The 24,641-nt window shown below is 45.2% G+C and overlaps 1 protein-coding gene and 2 pseudogenes across 3 annotated transcripts; 2 read left to right on the top strand and 1 right to left on the bottom strand.

Moving 5' to 3' along the window:
* Window positions 1-1,503: 1,503 nt before the first annotated feature.
* On the top strand, window positions 1,504-2,442 carry LOC311522685 (olfactory receptor 5AP2-like; annotated as a pseudogene). The gene has a single exon. The product of its transcript is annotated as an olfactory receptor 5AP2-like (transcript).
* Window positions 2,443-16,540: 14,098 nt separating this feature from the next.
* LOC311522619 (olfactory receptor 5AR1-like) lies at window positions 16,541-17,480 on the bottom strand (annotated as a pseudogene). Its single transcript has one exon. The product of its transcript is annotated as an olfactory receptor 5AR1-like (transcript).
* A 5,374-nt stretch (window positions 17,481-22,854) lies between these two features.
* LOC311522618 (olfactory receptor 5J3-like) lies at window positions 22,855-23,799 on the top strand (the record flags this gene model as incomplete). Its single annotated transcript, XM_084632083.1, has 1 exon — window positions 22,855-23,799. One exon carries the CDS (start codon window positions 22,855-22,857, stop codon window positions 23,797-23,799), a length of 945 nt encoding a protein of 314 aa, XP_084488209.1.
* Window positions 23,800-24,641: the final 842 nt, after the last annotated feature.

The raw sequence follows: 24,641 nt of genomic DNA, 5'->3' as shown, positions 1-24,641 counted from the left end.
GTACATGAGAGAGGTTAACACAGCTTCAAAGTATGTCTACACTGCAGAATGGAAAAGTAACCCCTGGCAGAGAGTCTTCGAGGCCAGGTCAATTGATTCTGCCTTGTGTGGCTTGCTCTACAGGGCAAAAAATAGCTGTGTAGACATTCAGACCCACACTGGAGCCTGGCCTCTGACACCAGGCGAGGAGGGAGGGTGATCTGATATTGCCATAGTGAGCATGGGCGGGGGGCGTGGGGGCATATTTGTATCACTGTTCAGTAGATTGTTTTTCTCTTGAATAGTGATCTTTACCAAACCCACTCGTGTTGCTTCTGATTCCCTGCTGAGTTATACCAGTTCCATGCTCGTGCCAGGGGCCAGAATGGGTGTGAGAGCGTCTTTCAACCATGCTTTAACTACAGCCTCTCTTTGTTGAACTCTGCTGTTCATTCATACCTCCTTTAGTTATGTGAACACCCCCCTTTGTGAATATTAACTTAGTTTTCTCCAAAATAATTGTCTTTGTTGAATTTACTCTGGGACTTTATTCCAAATGTGAGGTTTTGGCTGACTTGTCATAAATATATACTGGTTCCTAACTGATGATTTAATTATGGAAGGAAACTAAAGCTGCAATATAAGGCTGGTTTTCAAACACCTCATTATGTTGTTGCAGAGTCCAGAGAATCATAGAACCATAGGTTTAGAAGGGATCACATGGGTCGTGTTCTAGTCGAACCCCCAGCCAAGATGCAGGAATTGTTGTTTCTGACCAACCCAAGACTGATGGCGATCCAGCCTCCTTTCAAAAACCTCCAGTGAAGGAGTTTCCACAACCTCCCTTGACAGATCTGTTCCATTGCCCTACTGTACTGACAGTTAGGAAGCTTTTCCTGAGGTTTAATTGAAATCATCTGTGCTGTAGTTTGAACCCATTGCCTCTTGTCCTGCCCTCTGCGGCAAGACAGAGCAACTTTTCTCAAACTTTTTTATGGCAGCCTTTCAAGTATTTGAAAAAGAGGAGATTAAGGAGGGACATGATAGCCATCTTCAAACTAAACATACCCAGTTCCTTCAGCCTTTGCTCACATGGCTTGCATTCCATCACTTTGATCACCTTTGTCACTCCTCTCTGGATCCTTTCTAGTTTCTCTACATCCTTTCAAATCATGCCTAGCCATATAATACCATGAAAAGATATTAGCAAATGCCAATGCCTGCTTGGGATGCAGACTTAGAAAGATCACTTCAGAATTTTCAATTTTATTTTATTTTATCATCTCTTTTCTTTAAAAGGAGTAAAATCTTGGCAATTATAAAGATGCACATGAAATTATTTTAAGTTTTCAAATGTTACGCAGCCAGAACAACATAACTTATTTTTTTTATCTTGGCTTTCTACTGTATTTCACAATGGTGGTGTCCACCAACCAGCCCCATACGGTTAATTTTGAATCATAAGCTTTATCTTGGCTGTGTTTCTTTCTTCTACCCCAACAGCGTTGATCGCATCTGGAATACATGGCGCATGGCAATCACACTGGAGTGTCCATGTTCATCCTTCTAGGATTCAAAGGCAGCTGATCAGTGCAAGCTGTCCTCTTTGGGATGTTTTTGCTTATCTACACCATGAGCCTTGCGGGGAATCTCAGCATGATCTCTTTAATCAGGATCGAGACGCGGCTACACACCCCCATGTATTTTTTCCTCAGCAACTTGTCCCTTGTAGACATCACTTACTCCTTCATTATTGCCCCTAAGGCACTGGTGAACTTCTTAGCAGAGGGTAAAGTCATTTCCTTTGCTGGGTGTGCCACGCAATTTTTCTTTCACTCCTTCTCCGTGAACTCTGAGGGTTTACTTCTGGCTGTGATGGCGTATGATCGATTCATAGCTATATGCGAGCCACTGATGTACACACTCATTATGTCCAGGAAAGTCTGTGTACAGCTGGTAGCTGCATCATACTTTTATGCCTCCATTAATGCCACTGTGCATACAGGCTCTTTGTTCAGCCTGTCCTTCTGTGGTCCCAATATCATTGATCACTTTTTCTGTGACCTCCCCCCACTCCAGAAACTCTCCTGCTCTGACACTCGCATGGGTGAGACAGTGCATTTCCTCTTTGCCGCTGTAGCTGCATTAAGTACTATCCTGGTCATCCTCGTCTCCTATGTTTCTATCATGGTGGCCATCTTGCGGATTCGTTCCAACGAGGGCAGACACAAAGCCTTCTCCACCTGCGCCTCCCACCTGACGGCCGTGTCCATACTGTATGGGGCTCTGTTCTTTATGTACTTACGACCCACATCCAGCAACTCATCAGAGTACGACAAAGTGGTGTCCATGTTCTATACCCTTGTGATCCCCATGTTGAACCCCCTGATCTACAGCCTGAGGAACAAGGAGGTGAAGGACGCCCTGAGGAAGACAATATGCCATAAAATTATTCCTCACTGAATCTAACTGAGAGGATGAGTTTCATGATTTAATAATAAATAGAAGTGAGAGGAGCTAGCCTAAAAATGGAATTTCTCTCCTATGGAAAATGTTGAGACTTCAAAAAAAAGAAGAACCATCCTAACTCAGGACAAAAAGTTAACATCTCAAAATACTTTGTGGGACAGAAATTCTGAAACATTCCATTTTGAGAAAACCAAAATGAATTTTTTTGCCTGGCTGGCCACCCGCCAAGAAGGCTCTTTCCGATTTCACTTTCTATCTGTTGGTAGAAGACGAGATTGGCACTCGCTTCCCAAGAGGATAGCCAGGAAGCTGTCCTTTTGACTTCTCCAATGGCAAATAAACTTTTCCTCCCTAAAATTTTGTGAGAAAGGTTTGTTCTACCAGAACATCATCCCAATGGAAAACTCCCAACTGGCTCTAGCGATGTGGCAAAAGTGAGATCTTACCGTTGTTACCCCTGTCACTGGGCCTTGCATGGTGAGAAAGAAGGCAGGAGCAACATAAGAGGGAGATGCCTTTTGGCTCCAACCCAGAGAAGTGGATCCAATGGCCAGAGAGGGCCGAAGGGAGGGGGATCAGCAGAGAGGCTTACATGCTGATGTCTCCTTGCAGAACAGCTGGATCCTAATGGACAGTGAGAAGAGCCAGGGGAGCAAGGGATGCTCCCTGGCAAAGATGTGGGAGTGCCCACTGGGAAGTGGGGGGGTTGCACCAGAGAAGGAAGGGCTGGACGGTGGGGGGAGGGAGGTTGGGGGGGCTGTTCTGGCACAGGGTTGGAAGAGGACAGCTAAGGAGCTGAGCTGTGGTGGAGGACACTGGGATATGGGGAGAACAAGGACTGTATGCATTGAGATGGTATGGAGTACTTCCCTGGAAGTCAGGGAGATCCCAGATCCTGGGTGTGCAGGCAGTCACTCCTCCCCCTCCTCCCACAGCACACCAGACAGGCAGCCTGGGTAACTGGCCCCCAGGATGACTACTGTTTGAGTAAGAGTGTGAAATGAAGAGCTTGGAGTTACCCAGAAGGGAAACTGAGATGGGGGGCCACTTGCAGGGTTGCCTCAAAGCCACAAAGAGACATTTGGGAGGAGGCCACACATTTACAGACTGAATTAAAATGTACCACAGGAAGCCTGGTCTTCTTGCCTGGTCTCATACCAGGCCACGTGCATGCTTGCTGGCTGATGGGTGGGTGGGCAAGCCGTCCTGCTCCTCCAAGCTCTCAGGCTCCCCAGCCTACCTGGTTCCCCATTTTCCTGGGAGGCCAGTTGCCCAGGCTGCCTGCTTGATGTGCTGGTGGACTGGAGAATTTCCTGCATCCCCAGAATCTGAGACTTCCCTGACTTCCAGGATGCCCAGATTATCCGCTTCCCTAATCGTTGTTTTTTCCATCTTTAACCCACTTTAATTAGTTGGCTTTTTTAAATAGTTTCTCTCTGAAGGGCTTTATATATTTGAAGCTCTTCTTCATGAGGTGCAGACAGGCTGAAATCATTCTGATTCAGTGTGATTTTCACACAGAATTAGGTATTTGAGTGAAATATAATAGTTGATCCTCTCTTCAGTAGTCACTGTGATCAGGTATAAACGATAGCACAAGAAGCGAGGCAGGAGAGAATCAGAGTCAATAACGGCAACTTTTCCCCCATGCTGGCTGAGCAACATGGAAGGAATATAGCCACTGCAGGCAATGGCATTCCCCCGTTCAACATCCAGTCAGCCGAGCACTCCATAAACATTAGTAGAGCTGTGTTAGAAATAGAACTGGTCAGAAACTACGATCCCTCTTCCTCAGAAAATTCCCACATTTCATTCCGAATTGTAACAGAGAGCCAATATTTTGACATTTCCCACAAAAACCACAATTCAGAGCAATTTCAGTTTGGGACCATGAAGAAGTTTCATTCTGATAATGTCTAAACATGTCATTTTAATAATCTTGAAACTTTTTGTTTTAAGAAGGTAAAAATGTATTATTTCAATAAGGAAAAATCTTTTGGTTCAACCTTATCATTTCCTTTTTAAAAAATGTTTATATTATATTAAAATATTAAATATAATATATTATACACCTAGAGCATAAAACCTGGCAAGTCAAGTGTGAATGTCTAATTAGGCAGGTGAAAAAATAATTTGAAGAGCAACTAGCAAAAGACTCAAAAGCTAACAGCATTTGTTTTAGGTACATCAGAAGCAGGAAGCCTGACAAAGAATGGGGGTGGGGGGCACTAGATGTTTGAAGTGCTGAAGGAGCCCTCAAGGAAGACAAGGCCATTGCAGAGAAGCTAAATGAATACTTTGCATTGGTCTTCACTGTAGAGTATATGAGGGAGACTCCCACAGCTGAGCCATTCTTTTAAGGTGACAGATCTGAGGAACCATCCCAGACTGAGGACTCATACAACTATCCCCATAAAATGATGGGGTCTAGATTAGCGGTTACCACTCAAGAGAAAGATCTTGGAGTCATTGTGGACAGTTCTCTGAAAACATCCAGTCTAGCTGCCGTAGCAGTCAAAAAGCTAACAGAATGATAAGAACCCTAAGGTAAGGGAGAGATAATAAGACAGTAAATATCGTAAGACTACTATATAAATCCATGGTACACTCACATCTTAAATACTGCATGCAGTTTTGGTTGGCCCATCTCAAAAATAGATATTAGCAGTGGAAAAGATACAGGGAAGGGTAACAAAAATGATCAAGATTATGTAACAGCTTCCATATGAGGAAAGATTAAAAGGACTGGGACAGTTCAGTTCGGAAAAGAGACAACTACGGGGGGATATGATGGAGGTCAATAAAATCATTAACGATATGGAGAAAGTGAATAAGGCAGGTTATTTACCCCAGGAAATGCTACTTCCCCCTACACAAAGGACAAGAATCAGAGATCAGCCAAAGAAATTAATAGGAAGCAGCTAGTGACTCCTGCTGTGTTTACGGGCAGGTTACTTCTACAAGAGATATTTTGTTGCCTTCATGATAGTTTCCGAACAGTCCAGCTTAATCAATGTATGTATTACATCATCCAAGAACGCAGTGTAACTAGTCCGATTTAATCTCACTATCCATGTCATATACAGTAGCTATAAATGATTACGGACGAACCCTCCCAAACTTCACATTGCAACAGGACTAAGAAATGGTGCCCAGATCCTTGCCTCCAGCCCTCGATTATGGTGCGTCTATACTTAAAATACTCCCACAGCACAGGGCCAGTGCTGCACCCGTAGCACTTCGGTGAAGACGCTCACGACAGGGATAGGAGGTACGCCCATCTGTGTCGTTAATCCCCCTTCCCGAGAGGCGGTAGCTAGGTTGACAGAAGGATTTTTCCATGGACCTAGCACTGTGTGTGTCAGGGGTTATGTAGGGATGGATACATCTCTCGGAGGGTGTGTGTGGATTGTTCACACTCCGGAGAGACGTAGCTACACTGATGTTAGTAATCAGTGTAGATCAGCCCTTATACAGGTGGAAATAGAGTGAAAGGATATGAAACAGTTAAAAATCAAATCTCTAGAGAGGGTGGGAGCAGTTGTCAGGTGCTGTTTGTGAGGCTCAGGCTGACATAGCCAAGGGCCCTGCAGAAGGGCCTTCCTAATCTACCCGGGGTTCTGAAGCCCTAGGTGAGACACTCGTGCACACAGACTGGTTTACTGTCTGAAAATCCTTTTGCTCCCATGCTGCATTGTGTTTTTGTTGTTAAGATGAAACACAGATGTTGGTTGTTGGGGTTTTTTTTAAGAAAGCTGGTCACTGTGTTAATTATTCATCACAGCTCCCAAAGGAAAGACTTGCGGGCTCCATGCCCAGATGGACCAGATGAGAAGTCACTGTAGATACACAGGAGGCGATAACCTAAGAGTGGGAGAGTCCGGGGATTCCATCCCAGGACAGGTGAAGGCAAGAGCCCAAACATGTGAGGGAGTGCAAAAATACTGTGAATACATGGAAGAGCCAGTTCCAAAGAACACTGTGATGGCCACCAGGCGGAAGATGCAGGTGGAGGAGGCTTTGCACCAGTCCTCCATGGATTTGGCCAAAGAGGGTTCAAAGACCGTTAACTCTTGACGCGTTTCACCTTGGCTACATTGCATTAGCCCAGAACAGCCTCACCACTTGCAGAAGTGGCAACTGTGATAACGCAGTGGGGAAAATATTGTGCATATGACTCCTGTGACATCCTCGGAGATCCTTCAGTGGATGTAATGTGCCAGGCAAATACATGGAAACCATAGCTATCACTGCCAAAATGGACCTTCCTAAGGGACAGATCAGCATTTAAGTAGATCCATCTTCCCATCACATGACATTTTAAAGCATCACTTTGAATAGTTTCCAAGGTATAAACAGAGGAACTATTAATGGCACAGATACCATCCAAAAATGGGACATGTAATGTTGTATTAACGAGAGAGGAAATTTCATTTTGCTGCATTTACTGGCCCAAGCTGAATTTGGCTCTTCAGATATTTGTGCAAGATGGGTAAATAAAAATCATTTGGAAAATGGAGAAGCTCAGAGAATTCCCTGTCCCCACCCTCTTTAAGGGCTTGATTTGCATCAGTGAAATCAGAGGAAGTTGTGCAATTGGCTTTTAAGGCACACTGGATCCAGCCCTAAATCATTGCCACGTGTTACAGGTTCGACTGAATTCAATAATACCAAATGGCTAGGCTTAATCATTTTTTATGAAGAAAAGATTATTAGTAACAGATAAATACAGCATAACAAAGAAAGGAGGACTACATATATTACCAACCCATCTGGACGGTAATAGTGCAGAGGTCACACTGCCTTAAAATCTGAGCTTCACTCTGCCTCTGTATATACACTAGAGTTGAGGGGTTTTTTAATCTCTTATCTTTGACATGTTTTTGAATGTTTTTGCTAGGCTGGCACAGACTCGAAAGTAAACAGGACAACATGTATAACTACCTTAATATCTATGGTCTGACCACTATATTTGAGAAGTTGGCAAAACCTTAGAAGCATCCTCTACCAGTAAAAACTTGTTATAAAGCCAACGTTAGTGAGGCTTTAGCAAAATTATTTGTCTTATCCTTGTTCTCTGAGATTACCATAGTTCACATCTCCCCTTGGCTAAATAGCATAACGTAAGTAAAAATCGTTTGGGAAGATCTTAAAATGAATACAGTTCATATTTGTATAAACATACCTACTATTATATATAATATTGTATATGATATTGGCAAACACTATAAAACGTTTACATAGGTAGGTAGATATGCAAGACAGAAGGTTGCAGAAGCCAAGCATAGGAGAATACCTAAATGCTGTCAGGTTGAAAGTATTTCTCTAGCCATGTTGAATTCTCCTACTGTATACAGAGCAAGGGTCATGCAAAGGTTACATCATCTAACAGTACAGTTTCAGCATGAATATAACACATTCTAAATACAATGTACTTTACCTATTCACTACTTTCTTATTGTGGCTACACCACTTCTCCTTTTTAATTGCACTTATAGCTGCAACAACAAACACATCCCATGATTTCATTAATATATTTTGCCTGTGTGAGTTAAATGCATATATTTTCTATGGGTTAGCAAAAGGCAATTTGGATTTGCATTGCTGGTTCATGATTCTCTTTGTTAGACAGGTTTTCCTAATATATTTTTGTGTTATAAGAGCCAGCTGCACAAACCTTGACAAAATCCCCCATTTCTTCTCTGATAACTGTCACTGCCGCATTTAGCAATGTAAGAACTTTGCGAGATGGGTTTTCCCATTTGTGCCTCTGACCTGGCTGGACACACAATGGGGCCTGGACTTAATCCAGTCAACACGTCTCTTGGAAATGATCATTTGCCATTTGACATGGATTCCACTAGAGTAATTACTGATCAGGCCTGATCCAAGGCTGCTGTTGTTGTGAGTCTTTCTTTAAGTTTTAGGATTAAATCCTTCTAATGTTTGGTTGTGGGATTTTTTGTTTGTTTGTTTTTAAGTTTCTGCTCCCATCTTAGTCAACTATTTCTATTCTGGAAATCATTTAAGAGTGTGCTTAAATCGCCGGGAATTCAATGGGATTTAATCACGTGATCAATATCAAGCATATGCTTAATGGATTCACTAGACAGAGAGGGGTGGGAGCACATGCTTAAGGGCTTTCCAGAACCAGGACCTATGTTTGTAAGGGCTCTATTCTGATAAAATGGGAAAGCTTTCCAAACTGGCAATATACCTCAAAAGAAGAGAAAACTTTGAGTGAACATTTCGGGACAGACAGTACAACATGTCTAGCAGCACCTACAATTGGAGGCAGATTTTCAGAGGTGCTGCTCTCTCCATTAGACACCTCGGTTAGGAAGCCCGAGTTATAGCAGCAGTCAGCACCCAACACTGGGATAAATAGTGCAGGTCCCAAATGAATAATTTAAGTCCCCAAGTGGGAAAAGAGACCTTTGGCCAATCTACTCACTTGTTTGAGTGGTGAAATGTTAGCTGTTGAATACAGAGCTTTTTGGAAAAATCTGGCCATTCGTTTGTTTTTAATGAAAGACAAACACATCTGGTTATTCATATAAAGATAATGACACAGAAAACTCACTCCTCCATCTCGCTCCCATTTATTGATTAACCGCCAAGTCTAACATTTACATACATCAAGGAAAACCCTTTTTTTTTTTCCCTATCACCCTCCTAAAGACCTCTTTCACCTCCTTTCAGAGAGGTAGCCGGTAGTCTGTTTCAGCAAAAACAACAGGGAGTCCTGTGGCACCTTAAAGATGAACAAGTTTATTTGGGCGTAAGCTTTCATGGCCTGGAATCCACTTTGTCAGCTTATGCCCAAATAAATTTGTTAGTCTCTAAGGTGATATCAGGACTCGTCATTGTTTTTGCTGACACAGACATAAATGGCTACCCCTCTGAAACCAAGATCAAACAGCTTCCAAAAGAAAGTCGCACTGAAGAGCATTATGGTTTTAGGAGTTAAATATCCAACTAAAAACAATAGGGAGTGGGTGCTTTTTATTTAGGCAGTTCCAAAATTCCACACTCAATATTTAGCTGCAAATTTGGCCTAAATTCAATTCCCAAACCTTTGTTAATGCAGAGTTAAGTTTGCCCACTGGTGTCTTGTGCCATTCAGGTATGCAGACAGAAATGAAGAGTTAAGGTATTTTCCATGCCTGAAACGCAATGTTATCTTTTCTCACTTTAGCTGGCAACAACAACTGGCAATGGTGCATTACAAAGAAAACATAACAATAAAAGGGTCTAAAAAATGCTCATTTGGCTTACCAAGGCCCAACCATCATCCACATGGAGATCTGGCAGGTTCCAGTCTTAAAATCCCTCCAGGTAGGTTTTGTGCCCTTGATTAATGGCCCGTGCCAGTTTGCTGGATCAAAACAAGGGCCCCTCTTAATTTCAATTCAGCCTTTGTACCCAAAAGGCTTTCTTTGTGTTTCAGGCCTCCTGAAACAGGTAAAACCAATCACTGCTACTTATCCCAAAGGACAAAGCTTTATAGGCTAGGTTTTGCATAACTCACCCCGAGTGACTCCAGATTCCGTGGGAAACCCACTGTGATGGTGCACCCCATCGTGCCATATGGGGAGATGCTTATAAATGTATATGTGATAGAACTGGAATATGTTTTGTGCGACATATGCCATGTAGCATGTCTCTGTAGAGGTTGTCATCTGCTGAATCTTTTCCTCCTATTTGTACGCATGTATCATTTTTGTGTTCGAGGTTATGAATATTGGCTGTGTACTTGCTTGATTTCTGGGTAGCCTTGGTAAAAGTATTTCATCAGATTTCTAAGAGAAAACTATTCTCAGGAAGTGCCCAGTCAAGAACCACTTAAGCCAACAATGAATTGGGAAAAAGAAAAGGAGGACTTGTGGCACCTTAGAGACTAACCAATTTATTAGAGCATAAGCTTTCGTGAGCTACAGCTCACTTCCTCAGATGCATATCGTGGAAACTGCAGCAGGCTTTATATATACACAGAGAATATGAAACAATACCTATTCCCACCCCACTGTCCTGCTGGTAATAGCTTATCTAAAGTGATTTCCAGCACAAATCCAGGTTTTCTCACCCTCCACCCCCCCACACAAATTCACTCTCCTGCTGGTGATAGCCCATCCAAAGTGACAACTCTTTACACAATGTGCATGACAATCAAGCTGGGCTATTTCCTGCATAAATCCAGGTTCTCACATCCCCCCCACCCCCATACACACACAAACTCACTCTCCTGCTGGTAATAGCTCATCCAAACTGACCACTCTTCAAGTTAAAATCCAAGTTAAACCAGAACATCTGGGGGGGGGGGTAGGAAAAAACAAGAGGAAACAGGCTACCTTGCATAATGACTTAGCCACTCCAAGTCTCTATTTAAGCCTAAATTAATAGTATCCAATTTGCAAATGAATTCCAATTCAGCAGTTTCTCGCTGGAGTCTGGATTTGAAGTTTTTTTGTTTTAAGATAGCGACCTTCATGTCTGTGATCGCGTGACCAGAGAGATTGAAGTGTTCTCCGACTGGTTTATGAATGTTATAATTCTTGACATCTGATTTGTGTCCATTTATTCTTTTACGTAGAGACTGTCCAGTTTGACCAATGTACATGGCAGAGGGGCATTGCTGGCACATGATGGCATATATCACATTGGTGGATGTGCAGGTGAACGAGCCTCTGATAGTGTGGCTGATGTTATTAGGCCCTGTGATGGTGTCCCCTGAATAGATATGTGGGCACAGTTGGCAACGGGCTTTGTTGCAAGGATAAGTTCCTGGGTTAGTGGTTCTGTTGTGTGGTATGTGGTTGTTGGTGAGTATTTGCTTCAGGTTGCGGGGCTGTCTGTAGGCAAGGACTGGCCTGTCTCCCAAGATTTCTGAGAGTGTTGGGTCATCCTTTAGGATAGGTTGTAGATCCTTAATAATGCGTTGGAGGGGTTTTAGTTGGGGGCTGAAGGTGACGGCTAGTGGCGTTCTGTTATTTTCTTTGTTAGGCCTGTCCTGTAGTAGGTAACTTCTGGGAACTCTTCTGGCTCTATCAATCTGTTTCTTTACTTCTGCAGGTGGGTATTGTAGTTGTAAGAAAGCTTGACAGAGATCTTGTAGGTGTTTGTCTCTGTCTGAGGGGTTGGAGCAAATGCAGTTGTATCGCAGAGCTTGGCTGTAGACGATGGATCGTGTGGTGTGGTCAGGGTGAAAGCTGGAGGCATGCAGGTAGGGATAGCGGTTTCTAAACTACTACATGCTACAAGGGGCCACAGCAACGGTTCCCTCAACCCACCTAGCAATATTGTTAACCTATCCAACTATACTCTCAGCCCAGCAGAAGCAGCTGTTCTATCTCGGGGCCTCTCCTTCTGCCCCTCCACCCCCACGAACATGATACAGTTCTGTGGTGACCTAGAATCCTATTTTCGACGTCTCCGACTCAAGGAATATTTCCAAAATACCTCTGAACAGCATACTAATCCACAGAGGTCTCCCTACCAACACTACAGAAAGAGGGATTCTAGGTGGACTCCTCCTGAAGGTCGAAACAGCAGACTGGACTTCTACATAGAGTGCTTCCGCCGACGTGCACGGGCTGAAATTGTGGAAAAGCAGCATCACTTGCCCCATAACCTCAGCCATGCGGAACGCAATGCCATCCACAGCCTCAGAAACAACTCTGACATCATAATCAAAAAGGCTGACAAAGGAGGTGCTGTTGTCGTCATGAATAGGTCGGAATATGAACAAGAGGCTGCTCGGCAGCTCTCCAACACGAGTTTCTACAAGCCATTACCCTCTGATCCCACTGAGAGTTACCAAAAGCAACTACAGCATTTGCTCAAGAAACTTCCTGAAAAAGCACAAGATCAAATCCGCACAGACACACCCCTGGAACCCCGACCTGGGATATTCTATCTACTACCCAAGATCCATAAACCTGGAAATCCTGAGCGCCCCATCATCTCAGGCATTGGCACCCTGACAGCAGGATTGTCTGGCTATGTAGACTCCCTCCTCAGGCCCTACGCTACCAGCACTCCCAGCTACCTTCGAGACACCACTGACTTCCTGAGGAAACTACAATCCATCGGTGATCTTCCTGATAACACCATCCTGGCCACTATGGATGTAGAAGCCCTCTACACCAACATTCCACACAAAGATGGACTACAAGCCGTCAAGAACACTATCCCCGATAATGTCACGGCTAACCTGGTGGCTGAACTTTGTGACTTTGTCCTTACCCATAACTACTTCACATTTGGGGACAATGTATACCTTCAGATCAGCGGCACTGCTATGGGTACCCGCATGGCCCCACAGTATGCCAACATTTTTATGGCTGATTTAGAACAACGCTTCCTCAGCTCTCGTCCCCTAAAGCCCCTACTCTACTTGCGCTATATTGATGACATCTTCATCATCTGGACCCATGGAAAAGAAGCCCTTGAGGAATTCCACCATGATTTCAACAATTTCCATCCCACCACCAACCTCAGCCTGGTCCAGTCCACACAAGAGATCCACTTCCTGGACACTACAGTGCTAATAAACAATGGTCACATAAACACCACCCTATACCGGAAACCTACTGACCGCTATTCCTACCTGCATGCCTCCAGCTTTCACCCTGACCACACCACACGATCCATCGTCTACAGCCAAGCTCTGCGATGCAACCGCATTTGCTCCAACCCCTCAGACAGAGACAAACACCTACAAGATCTCTGTCAAGCTTTCTTACAACTACAATACCCACCTGCGGAAGTAAAGAAACAGATTGATAGAGCCAGAAGAGTTCCCAGAAGTTACCTACTACAGGACAGGCCTAACAAAGAAAATAACAGAACGCCACTAGCCGTCACCTTCAGCCCCCAACTAAAACCCCTCCAACGCATTATTAAGGATCTACAACCTATCCTAAAGGATGACCCAACACTCTCACAAATCTTGGGAGACAGGCCAGTCCTTGCCTACAGACAGCCCCGCAACCTGAAGCAAATACTCACCAACAACCACATACCACACAACAGAACCACTAACCCAGGAACTTATCCTTGCAACAAAGCCCGTTGCCAACTGTGCCCACATATCTATTCAGGGGACACCATCACAGGGCCTAATAACATCAGCCACACTATCAGAGGCTCGTTCACCTGCACATCCACCAATGTGATATATGCCATCATGTGCCAGCAATGCCCCTCTGCCATGTACATTGGTCAAACTGGACAGTCTCTACGTAAAAGAATAAATGGACACAAATCAGATGTCAAGAATTATAACATTCATAAACCAGTCGGAGAACACTTCAATCTCTCTGGTCACGCGATCACAGACATGAAGGTCGCTATCTTAAAACAAAAAAACTTCAAATCCAGACTCCAGCGAGAAACTGCTGAATTGGAATTCATTTGCAAATTGGATACTATTAATTTAGGCTTAAATAGAGACTTGGAGTGGCTAAGTCATTATGCAAGGTAGCCTGTTTCCTCTTGTTTTTTCCTACCCCCCCCCCCCAGATGTTCTGGTTTAACTTGGATTTTAACTTGAAGAGTGGTCAGTTTGGATGAGCTATTACCAGCAGGAGAGTGAGTTTGTGTGTGTATGGGGGTGGGGGGGATGTGAGAACCTGGATTTATGCAGGAAATAGCCCAGCTTGATTGTCATGCACATTGTGTAAAGAGTTGTCACTTTGGATGGGCTATCACCAGCAGGAGAGTGAATTTGTGTGGGGGGGTGGAGGGTGAGAAAACCTGGATTTGTGCTGGAAATCACTTTAGATAAGCTATTACCAGCAGGACAGTGGGGTGGGAATAGGTATTGTTTCATATTCTCTGTGTATATATAAAGCCTGCTGCAGTTTCCACGATATGCATCTGAGGAAGTGAGCTGTAGCTCACGAAAGCTTATGCTCTAATAAATTGGTTAGTCTCTAAGGTGCCACAAGTCCTCCTTTTCTTTTTGCGAATACAGACTAACACGGCTGTTACTCGGAAACCAATGAATTGGGAGACGCCATTCCACATCTGAGCTTTCCCAGGAATGTGGCTTGACTGGTAAGGAACTCAGTCTTGCAGGGACATGTGACTTGCCCATGTGACTCCAAAACTCCATCTTGTAACTGGATTCTACACAGGGAGAGAGAGGGGTGTCCACCCAGAGGACAAAGTCTATAAAAATCCCTGGGAGACCCCTCCATTTTGTCTTCAGCTGGCTCAAGGGATAGCCTCTCCACCCCCAAGGATACCTGAAAGAAACTGGAACAGAGGACAGTGACTACAGGGGGGTGAGAGTGATTTCTGGACCCAGAGTAGGGGGAGTCTAGTCTGTAAAAGGAAGCTCATGGAAACTTTGCTGAGGGTGAGGCTTTTATCTGTATTCAGTTTTATTACTGTATTAGAGATAGATCAGAGTGTTTTATTTTATTTTACTTGGGAATTCACTTTGTTCTGTCTGTTACTACTTGGAACCACTTAAATCCTACTTTCAGTACTTAAAATCACTTTTTACTCATTAATTAACCTGGAGTACGAATTAGTATCTGGGGGAGGGGTGAAAACAGCTGTGCATATCTCTCTATCAGTGCTAGAGAGGGCGAACAATCTATGAGTTTACCCTGTATAAGCTTCATACAGGGTAAAACGGATTTATTTAAGATTTGGACTCCATTGGGAGTTGAGCATCTGAGTGCTAAAGACAGGAACACTTCCTAAGCTGCTTCCAAGTAAGCCTACAGCTGTTAGGGGACATGGTTCAGACTGGGTCTGGGTTTGCAGCAGGCTAGCGGATCTGGCTCAAACCAGGTAGGGCTCTGGAGTCCTAACCTGGGAAAGGCAAGGAAGCAGGGGCAGAAGGAGTCTTGGCACATCAGTTGGCAGCTCCCAGGGGGGTTTCTGTGATCCAACACATCACACCCACCCAGCGAAACCAGAACACACAAATACATATAACACTTATTGAATACAAAGGGCTATGAATATTTTCTGGGCACCTCTTAATATGACAATCTATGATGTTGTCATGTTTCCTGAGTTTTTGCTCACCGACATACAGATAACATTTTAAAAGTTAATGCGATAGTCTCAACACCATGCCTGTGTTTGTCATTTCTGTCACGGATGTATGTATGGGACCAAATTGTCAGGTGATCCTTAGAAACCTGAGAAGAACAAACCCATACAAAACTTTTAGCATCGACAATCAGCCAACTATCAGATGTAAATTATATTTGGACAATCATGAAACAGAAAGGGCTGTTGGTGAGTAAGTAGAAGGTTGTACAAAATAAGTGGACTAGTACTGTATAAGGCAGTGATGAAATGCCCCTAAGTGGCTCACTGGCACATGCCCGTAACGCTAGGAAAGACCCTGTTATGAAATCTTCCAAACATGACCGGAGTTCACCCAAATATTCACTAGTTTGAATAACTAAAATATTCAAAAACTAGAAGGCAAATAATGAGCACACACACCTCATTATTATTATGAAATATAAATGATTTTTCAGCCACTCTCATTATTAGAGGACCCAGCTCATGCTTTTAAAACACTTAATAAATCAATAAATAATAATAAAAATAATGCCTATTGCTTACATCAGTAGCTCTCTGAGCACTTTACTGTCTTTTTCTTTAACGTTTCTCCCCTCTCAGCACTCCGGGAGACTGGGCAGTGCCACCATCCCCGTTGTAAGGATGGAGAACAGAGGCACAGAGAGGCTAAGTGACTTGCCCAAGGTCACACAGGAAGTCCATTGTGGACCCAGAAATTGAACCCAGGCTTTCTATGTCCTCAGCCAGTGCCTGAACCACGGGACCAGCCTGCCCTTCCCTTGAGGATGGCAACGTGGCCTTAGCACAAAATGGTTCCTAACTGGGAGTTGAGCAGCTCTGAGAAGCTGGCTACTTGATGAGTTGCCAAATCATAGCTGTCTGGTGCAGATCTCCTTGGAAAACCTGCCCCTTAGTTCTTTTTGGTGCAAGACGAACAGGGCTGGTTATCCACAAAAACCAAGATAATGATGTAAAGAACTCACTCCCCACTTACACTCCTGTTTACCATTAAAAAACCCATTCCCAACATTTAAATTCACTGAGAATAAATCTTCCTGTGTAACATCCTCATAAAGGCCTCTTTCACTTCCTTGTTCCTCAGGCTGTAGATCAGGGGGTTCAACATGGGGATCACAAGGGTATAAAACAAAGAAATGATTTTGTCCTGATCTATGGGGTACTTTGAACTGGGCCGTATATACATGAAAGCGCCTGTTCCGTAGAAGATGGTGATGGCCATCAGGTGGGAGGCGCAGGTGGAGAAAGCTTTGAGTTGGCCGTAGGCAGAGTTGATCCTTAGGATAGCGACCACAATGTAGATGTAGGAGATAAGAATGATCAAGATAGTAGGTGTTACCACCACAGCGGTACAGGTGAAATGAACAATGTCTGTGATGTGGGTGTCAGAGCAGGACAGTTTCAGGATGGGGGGGTACATCACAGAAGAAACGGTTGATGGCATTCGAGTCGCAGAAGGACAAAAGGAATATAAACATAGTTTGAACAATTGCATTCACGCAGCCCACTAGGTACGACCCCAGCACCAGCAGCATGCAAAACCACTTGGACATGATGACAGTGTAGCGCAATGGGTTGCAAATGGCCATGAAGCGATCGTATGCCATGACACCCAAGACGTAACATTCACAGGACAATGCGATGCATAAGAAGAAAAATTGCAGAGCACACCCAGGGAACAAAATGACTTTTCTCGCTGATACTAAAGTAATCAGTATGCTGGAAGTGATAATGGTGGTGTAATCAACATCTAAGAGGGCCAGGTTGCTGATGAAAAAGTACATGGGGTTGTGAAGCTGGTAGTCAGTCCTGATTAAGGTGACCAAGGTGAGGTTCCCCACTAGGATCAGCAGGTAGATCAACAGAAACATCACAAGGAGGATGACCTGCAGCTTTGGGTCTTGTGTGAATCCCAACAAGACAAACTCACTCACTGCAGTGTGATTCCTCTCCGTCATTTATCCCAGACGCACTCTCCACTGCAGGTGAGAAAGTGAGGCCTACACTAAAAAAGGAGACAAATGAGGGCTGAATGCAAACACCTCAAAGTCTGTTACTTTCAACAAAGCATAAACTCTAGGCAGTGGATCCATCTCAGGATTCCATAAGCCTCACACCCACCATGAAGATCTCTGTTTCCCTCCACTGTCTGAACTACATGTAGTATTCGGAGTCCAGCAGTGGCTTCAAGCTAGGTTTTCTAGCTCAGGGAGCGGTGGCTCATGCTCTTGAGATCAATCTTTGCAGCTGACAACCCACACACCTGCACAATGTCATTTCCATGGTCAGATTCTGATACAATCACCCACATCAATTAGTGAGACCACTGGGCAATGAGACTTTTTGCAGGGCAAAGTACTACTTGGGGTGTGAACGTATATGAGGCATGGATGCTTATGCACTGTCTGTTATGGAGCCAGGCTAGTTGTCTCATTAGCAATAAGGGATATGGGCAGGCAGGGAGTTGCAGGAAAGAGAACTTTATTCAGCAGCCTGGGGCTACCCAGCATTCTATGCAGAGCCTCTAGCATTTGTGCACAAGTAGCCTGACCCCTGTTCACACTCCTGAGCTCCTGATGTCACAATAAACTAGGTCCCTCCAGAAAACTGACCCTCTTTCTCCAGTTCCACTCCTCACATTACTGCAGTGACTCAGCTCTTAAAACTGCATGGCCATGTTTATCACAAGCTGAGTTTTACAACCCTGCCTTTCTGAAGAAAAAACAAAGTTCCTTCACTCAGAGCACCAGATCCAATACATTTCCTCATGTGAGCAGCAAACTTACCCCAGCCGGGCAGTGGTGCTATTCACTTCGACGGGAGCAATGGTGGGTTCTGATGCTATTTGGCATGTCCATGGGGATGATCGTCTGGCCCACAGTGTTTAAGTCTCATAGTCTGGAATCCATGCAAGGACTCAGGCATTGCAGCTCCGAGCATCCTGGCACCTCATGTTTAGGTGCCTAAACGAAAAAAACCACAGCAGTGCAATCCAGAAAGCCAAGTTAGGTACCTCCCTGTAGAATCATAGAACCGTAGCGGTCGAAGGGACTGCAAGGGTCATCCAGTCTCACCCCCTACCAAGAGGCAGGATTTGTTGTGCCCAAACCATCCAAGGCAGGTGGCTCTCTAGCCTCCTTTTGAAAACCTCCAGCGAAGGAGCTTCCACAGTCTCCCTGTACAATAAATGGGGACAGATAGGCACCTTAAAATGCATTCCACAACAGCCCACAGGATGCCAGGTGGGAAGTCCCCTAAGCTTGCCAGTGGGACCCACTGATTTGCGAAGCACTGCCCCTTCCTCACAGATCGGCACCTCCATTCCACCTGGATTTATGTGACTCTCTCTACTAGCAACCCACACACAGGTACCCCTCTCCTGGCTTCGTAGCAGTTTCTTGAGGGAATGAATTGGACACTGGCCTCGTTCTACACAAAATGGCGGAAGGAGGCAGGTGTGGTGCTCCTGCCCCCATGATAACTTTTGGCCCAGTGGTTAGAGAACTCGCCCGGGATGTGGGAGACCCAAGTTCCATTCCCCTTCCCTGGCAGAGAGGAAAGAAAGGATTTAAACAGGTATCTCCCACCTCTCAGGAGAGTGCTCTTACCTCAGGCCTCTGGCATATCGTGTCTCTCCTGTTGAAGCTGTTCCATTGTGGATAAAGAAAGAGCGATTGGCACAGGGAGACTCGACCCAGGGTCTCCTTCCCATGAGGTGTGTGCCCGAACCACTCGCACTCTCTGGTCCAATAATTTTGGCATCCTCATGTTCCACTGCCCAGCTCTCCTCAGCCACTGCCCCTTTGGCAAGGATGCCCATGGCTACAGAAGGCAGGAGCTGAATGTCAGTCCCTTCACTATCTTTACATCATCTCCTTGTCTCCTGTTTCTCTGTCTGTACAGAGCAGACCAGTCCTCCAATCACGTGGCCTCCTGCAGGTCGAGGATGCAGGACCAGCACAAGGATTAACACGGAGTCAGTGGAGGCAATTGTTTGAAGAGGGGACACAATTAGAGAGCTTGGCTGTGAGGAGGTTTTTCTGGGGGGAGGGAGAGTAGAAGCTCCTGCTAGACTTCAGGACCTGGTGGAGAGGGAGAGCCTGGATCCCCCTACCCTTTTCTTCTCCTCCATCCACCCCCAGAGACCTCAGAGGGATCTAGGGGTAGTGGGGAGGTGATAAACTGTGACTTGGCTGCTGGGCCCACCAGGCTGCCCAGAAAACCCATCCCAAAACTCAGAGAGATAGTTTGGCAGCAGCCTGACCACTAGGCCTGCTAGACCTCAAGAAAGCCCCTCTGCAAAATCTATGATGGGTTAATTCCTCCCCCTCTCCCCCGAGGAAGATGTTATCTTGAAAGTTGAGTTGCTGGTCTCAGTTGTGCTCAGCTAAGAGACTTAGGAACCCAACTTCCATTGAATTCTAATGGAGATTTGGGCTCCGAACTCCCTCAAGCCTCTTTGATAATCCCAGAAATTGCTAACGTTCAGGTATTTATATCCCCACCCAACCCAACCGAATAACCATAGAGTGATAACTGGCTCTGGCTGGGACCCCGGTAGGCAGCCTGGGCACAGTTGCCGAAGAGTGAGAGAATGAACTCCCCCTTGTTCCCTCTCCTGACGATTCCATTATCAAAAAATCTGCTGTCTGCAGAGGCAGCGGCTATTTTGTAAGGCAGAGGTGATGCATCACGTGACTGAGGACAAAGACATACACCCACTGTGCTGTCGCCTGAGGACTTACATTCGTTCTTTCTTGTTCTGTTTTCCTTCATCCAGAATGAAAGTCATTCTGGCATTTGGTTCCTCTCTGTGTATGTTAAATATATATTCCCTATGAATATGAATGAACTTGTTCCAACCCCCCCACCCAGAACAAACCATCGACCCCCCGCATAGACCCCACCTCTTCTTCACGTTCAGACATGAGTTGGTTTAAGATTCTGAAACACTCACATATATTTGTATGCCTTAGACTATGTCTATGCTACACAGCTTTTAGTGACATGGCCGGGTTGCTAAAAGTTGGGCTTGTGTGAACACTGTTGGTCGGCACTTTTGCCAACAAAATACTTCTACCCCCAATGAGTGGGATTTGCATTGTGGACAGGAGAGCGCTCCTGCTGACAACGCGGTCGTTCACACAGGCACTTCTCACAGCAAACTTTTGTCTTTCGAGGGGTGGGGGAAGGTTAAGTACCTGTGAATGACAAAAGTTTTGTCTTTCAATTACCAGTGTAGACATGGACTTAGTGTTTTCAGTGTCCAACTGAGACCAGGAGTAGAGGTGCTGGGACTCTCGTGAGAAAGTGGATGTTTGCCACCCACTTTTTGCTCATTGCCAGCCCAGTGTTATAGGTTCCAGATGTTTGCTGTGCACAGAAAAGTTTGGATGCTTAAACAAAACAGACATACATTCTGAGAGCCAGAGCCTGGCCTAGCTCTACGGGGGTCATTCACACACAAGGAGGAGCAGGACCCCACAGACTTGACCCTACGTAGGGGACACAATGGGGAAAGTGGGGGCTGCACAGCAGACACACAGGTGTGTGGAAAGTTGGCAGAGCATTGCCTCTTCCCCTCTGTCTCAATGAGCCCACATAGGTGAGGGTAGCGATCGGCTCCAGCACCTGAGTCACAATTCAATCCCTGACCTCCTCCTGGGGTGGTGTAGTTAAGCACTGCCCCTTACACAGAGCAGGTGATCAAAGCACAATGTAGCTCTGAACCTCTCGATAATTCCCAATCTCTTGAGCCATCCAATCTGCCCAACCTGCACAACACCTAGCATTGAAAAGTCTCCATATTCCATTCCCAGTGCTTTGAATCACTCAGTCTCAGCGATCTAGGGACACACTGGGACCAATTACCGACACGCATCACAACGGCCTGGCACGGTGTTATACAAATCACTTCTCCACAAATACACTTGGCCCCAGCAACAAGAAGATAGCTGAAGCTCCTTTGTCTGACGGTCCGAGCCTGGAGAGACTTAAGATCCCAACAGACTGTAAGGGAATATAACTCAGCCCCCTGCCCTTCCTCCAGATGGGAATCTCTTGGACCCATCACATAAATGATTCATCCTTACGCAGGTAGGTTTGCTTTGTCTGGGTGTAGCACTGCGGGAGGGAGGGGGGAAGAGTAAAAGCCTGTTGCGAGCAGCAAGAAAAAATCTCACAATCCACTGGAAAGTCAGTTTGAAGGTATAATTTTGACCTAAAACTTCCTAACTGATATGAGAGCTACTTATGTAGGAAACGACCCCTTCAGCTGAAGCTGCTACATCCAGAATCTAAGGAGCAGCCCTGGGTGCAGACCCACCAGCAGTACACAGCAGGTGAATCGTTGTGTCGCTCAGCTGTAGCCTGGGCTTGGGCTGTGTCTGGGGAGAGGGATGGTGCTGCAGATAACAGCAGAATGTTTTTGATTCATTTCCTGTGCTGTAGTTATTAACTGTCCGCCCAAACTCTGAGTCATTTCTTCTCTCGCCCCCTTGTATGAGGCCACCTTGTAAGATCCCAATGGGTAGTGTATACATCCCAGTTCATCGTCTGAGCTTTACAGGTTCGGCAACTGCCCTGCACTGGCTAGAGGTTAATAATGCCTATGAGATTTCCAGGAGGAGGCACCAGAATTGACGCCAAGGATCATTCACACCAAAGCAACAGTGTTAGCCCTGGCAACACAATACTGGGAGTGTAAGAGTCACAGAAATAATCTTCCAACGGAGTTATTCTGAAATAAAAAGGTGAACTATTTCAATTTTGACATTTTTGAAATAATGTGTTTCAAGGTTTTGTTTTGAAATGACGTTTTGTTTCCAAAAATCTGTTAGATTTAACTTGAAAAAAAAAGGGAGAAGAGGGTAAAAACCTGACAACGAAATGATTTATTTTGGGAGAGAAGGGAACAAGTTGCTGTTATTTTGGGATTTTTCAGGTCAGCCACTGAACCAAAAAACAAAACAGCCCCCCACCCCCCCCAAAAAAAAACCAACCACCCAGCTGTAATGCAAACTCTCTAGATTTCTGCTGTGGGGGGAAAAAGTTTTCCAACTGAGCCAACAGTGAACTTCACCCTCTGGCAATCAAGTCGGCACTATGCTACAGTTTTTTGCCAATAGTTGCTCTTTGCAGATTGTCCACATCAAAAGAGAAAGAATGAGATACGCACACATGGGTAAAAATATTCTTACTTTCAGCAAACAAGGGTCTCAAATGGACTAAAATGCTGTCATTGGTCATACGGAATTCCAGGTCCTCACACTGTTTTTTATTTCTACAGAAATTCCCTCTGTGCATGTCTCTCCTCAAAGCCCATGTGAAGCAATGGCCCAGGGAAATGACACTACCGTGACTGAATTCATCCTTGCAGGATTCACTGACCATCCAGAACTGCAGGTTACCCTCTTCCTCATATTTCTGGTGATCTATGTTCTCACCTTGCTGGGGAATTTTGGGATGATTGCCCTAATCTGGACGGACTCCCGATTTCATACCCCCATGTATCTCTTGCTCAGCAACTTGTCACTCGTTGACCTTGGCTACTCCTCATCCATCGCCCCCAGGGTGCTGGTGAGCCTCTCAAGGGAGAGTAAGGCCATTTCCTACGCTGGATGTGCTGCACAGATGTACTTTTTTGCTGCCTTTGCCACCACTGAGTCCTTCCTCCTTGCGGTGATGGCCTATGACCGTTATGTGGCCATCTGTAATCCACTGCTCTATCAGCTCATCATATCTGAGAGGTCCTGCATCTGGCTCTTGGCTGGCTCCTACATGGTTGGGGTTGCAAATGCAACCGTGTTTACCAGCTGCACCTTTCAGCTGTCCTTCTGTGGGCCCAATGTAATTGATCATTACGTTTGTGATGTCCTTCCGCTCATGCGGCTCTCCTGCACCGACACTCACACAAATGAAATGCTGCTTTCTATCTTTACTGGTTCCATACAACTGACAACCATGCTGATCATCCTCTTCTCATATCTGTATGTTACTGCTGCCATACTGAGGATCCGCTCCTCCGAGGGCAGGCGCAAAGCCTTCTCCACCTGCACCTCCCACCTGACAGCCGTAGCTATATGCTATGGGACAACGTGCTTTACCTACTTACAACCCAGTTCCACCTCCTCACTGGAGCAGGACCAGGTGATCTCTGTGTTCTACACGATGGTGATCCCCATGCTGAACCCCCTGATCTACAGCCTGAGGAACAAGGAGGTGAAGGATGCCCTGGGGAGAATGTTAGAGAGAAGAAAGTTCTCTCAGCATCTTTGATGAATAATTTAATCATGTTTTGAACTAAAGTGACAATGTTCTTTCCATTCCCTTCCACTCTATGTAATTTTATAATGAAAATAAAAACTCTAATGTGTTCAAGTTTTAAGAAAAATGTTTTAGAGGTGGCATTGTCCAACAGATAAGACACTCAGAAGATCTGGTGTGACAGATATTGCGACCCCATGCAGTATCTTTGGGACCATTATATTAACTTGCATTGTATGAATGATTTATGTATGACTGTGTTCTACTCCACGGGGGGGGGGGGAGGGTTCTGCAGCTCCTTCCAGAACTAAAACCTGCGGGGGTGGGGGGGGTGATTAAGGCAAGTCCCTGAGACTAAACTCCAGAGAAATTCCAAGGGGAGTGGAGTCTGTCTCATTCAGGACCCTTGAACCTGTAACCCCCCCAGCAAGGACACCTGCTTTTAGGTTTTCCAGTTCCTCAGCTGTCACCTCTCTTGGGTGGAGATGTACACCTCTCACCCTCTTGATTGGGGTTTTTTGAGGCTCCACAGTTCCCCACCTACACTGTGAATTCCCCAGTAAGCCAGACTGCCTAAGCCAACCTGCTATACTTTTCTCCTTAGATAGACAATGGTGTTATAAGTTACCACGCCACTCTTTCTAAGCAAACAAATTTATTCTCAAGGGGAAAGTGTTATAGAGAAAACTTTAAAAGCAATAAAAGAACCTACATACATGCTAACAACCTCACCAGAGATCACCCCAGCTCCAACAAGGGCTCTAGATACTGAACAGTAATTCAAACCTTACCACCAAAGATTTTTTTCTGTGGTTAAAAGCTCACACCACCTTTTGCTCAGAACAAACACACAG

Source organism: Lepidochelys olivacea (genome assembly GCF_965140295.1).
Source record: "Lepidochelys olivacea isolate rLepOli2 genome assembly, chromosome: 6".
Lineage (NCBI taxonomy): Eukaryota > Metazoa > Chordata > Testudines > Cheloniidae > Lepidochelys > Lepidochelys olivacea.
The sequence above is the reverse complement of the archived record's forward strand: the minus strand, read 5'-3'. Positions and strand labels throughout refer to the sequence as shown.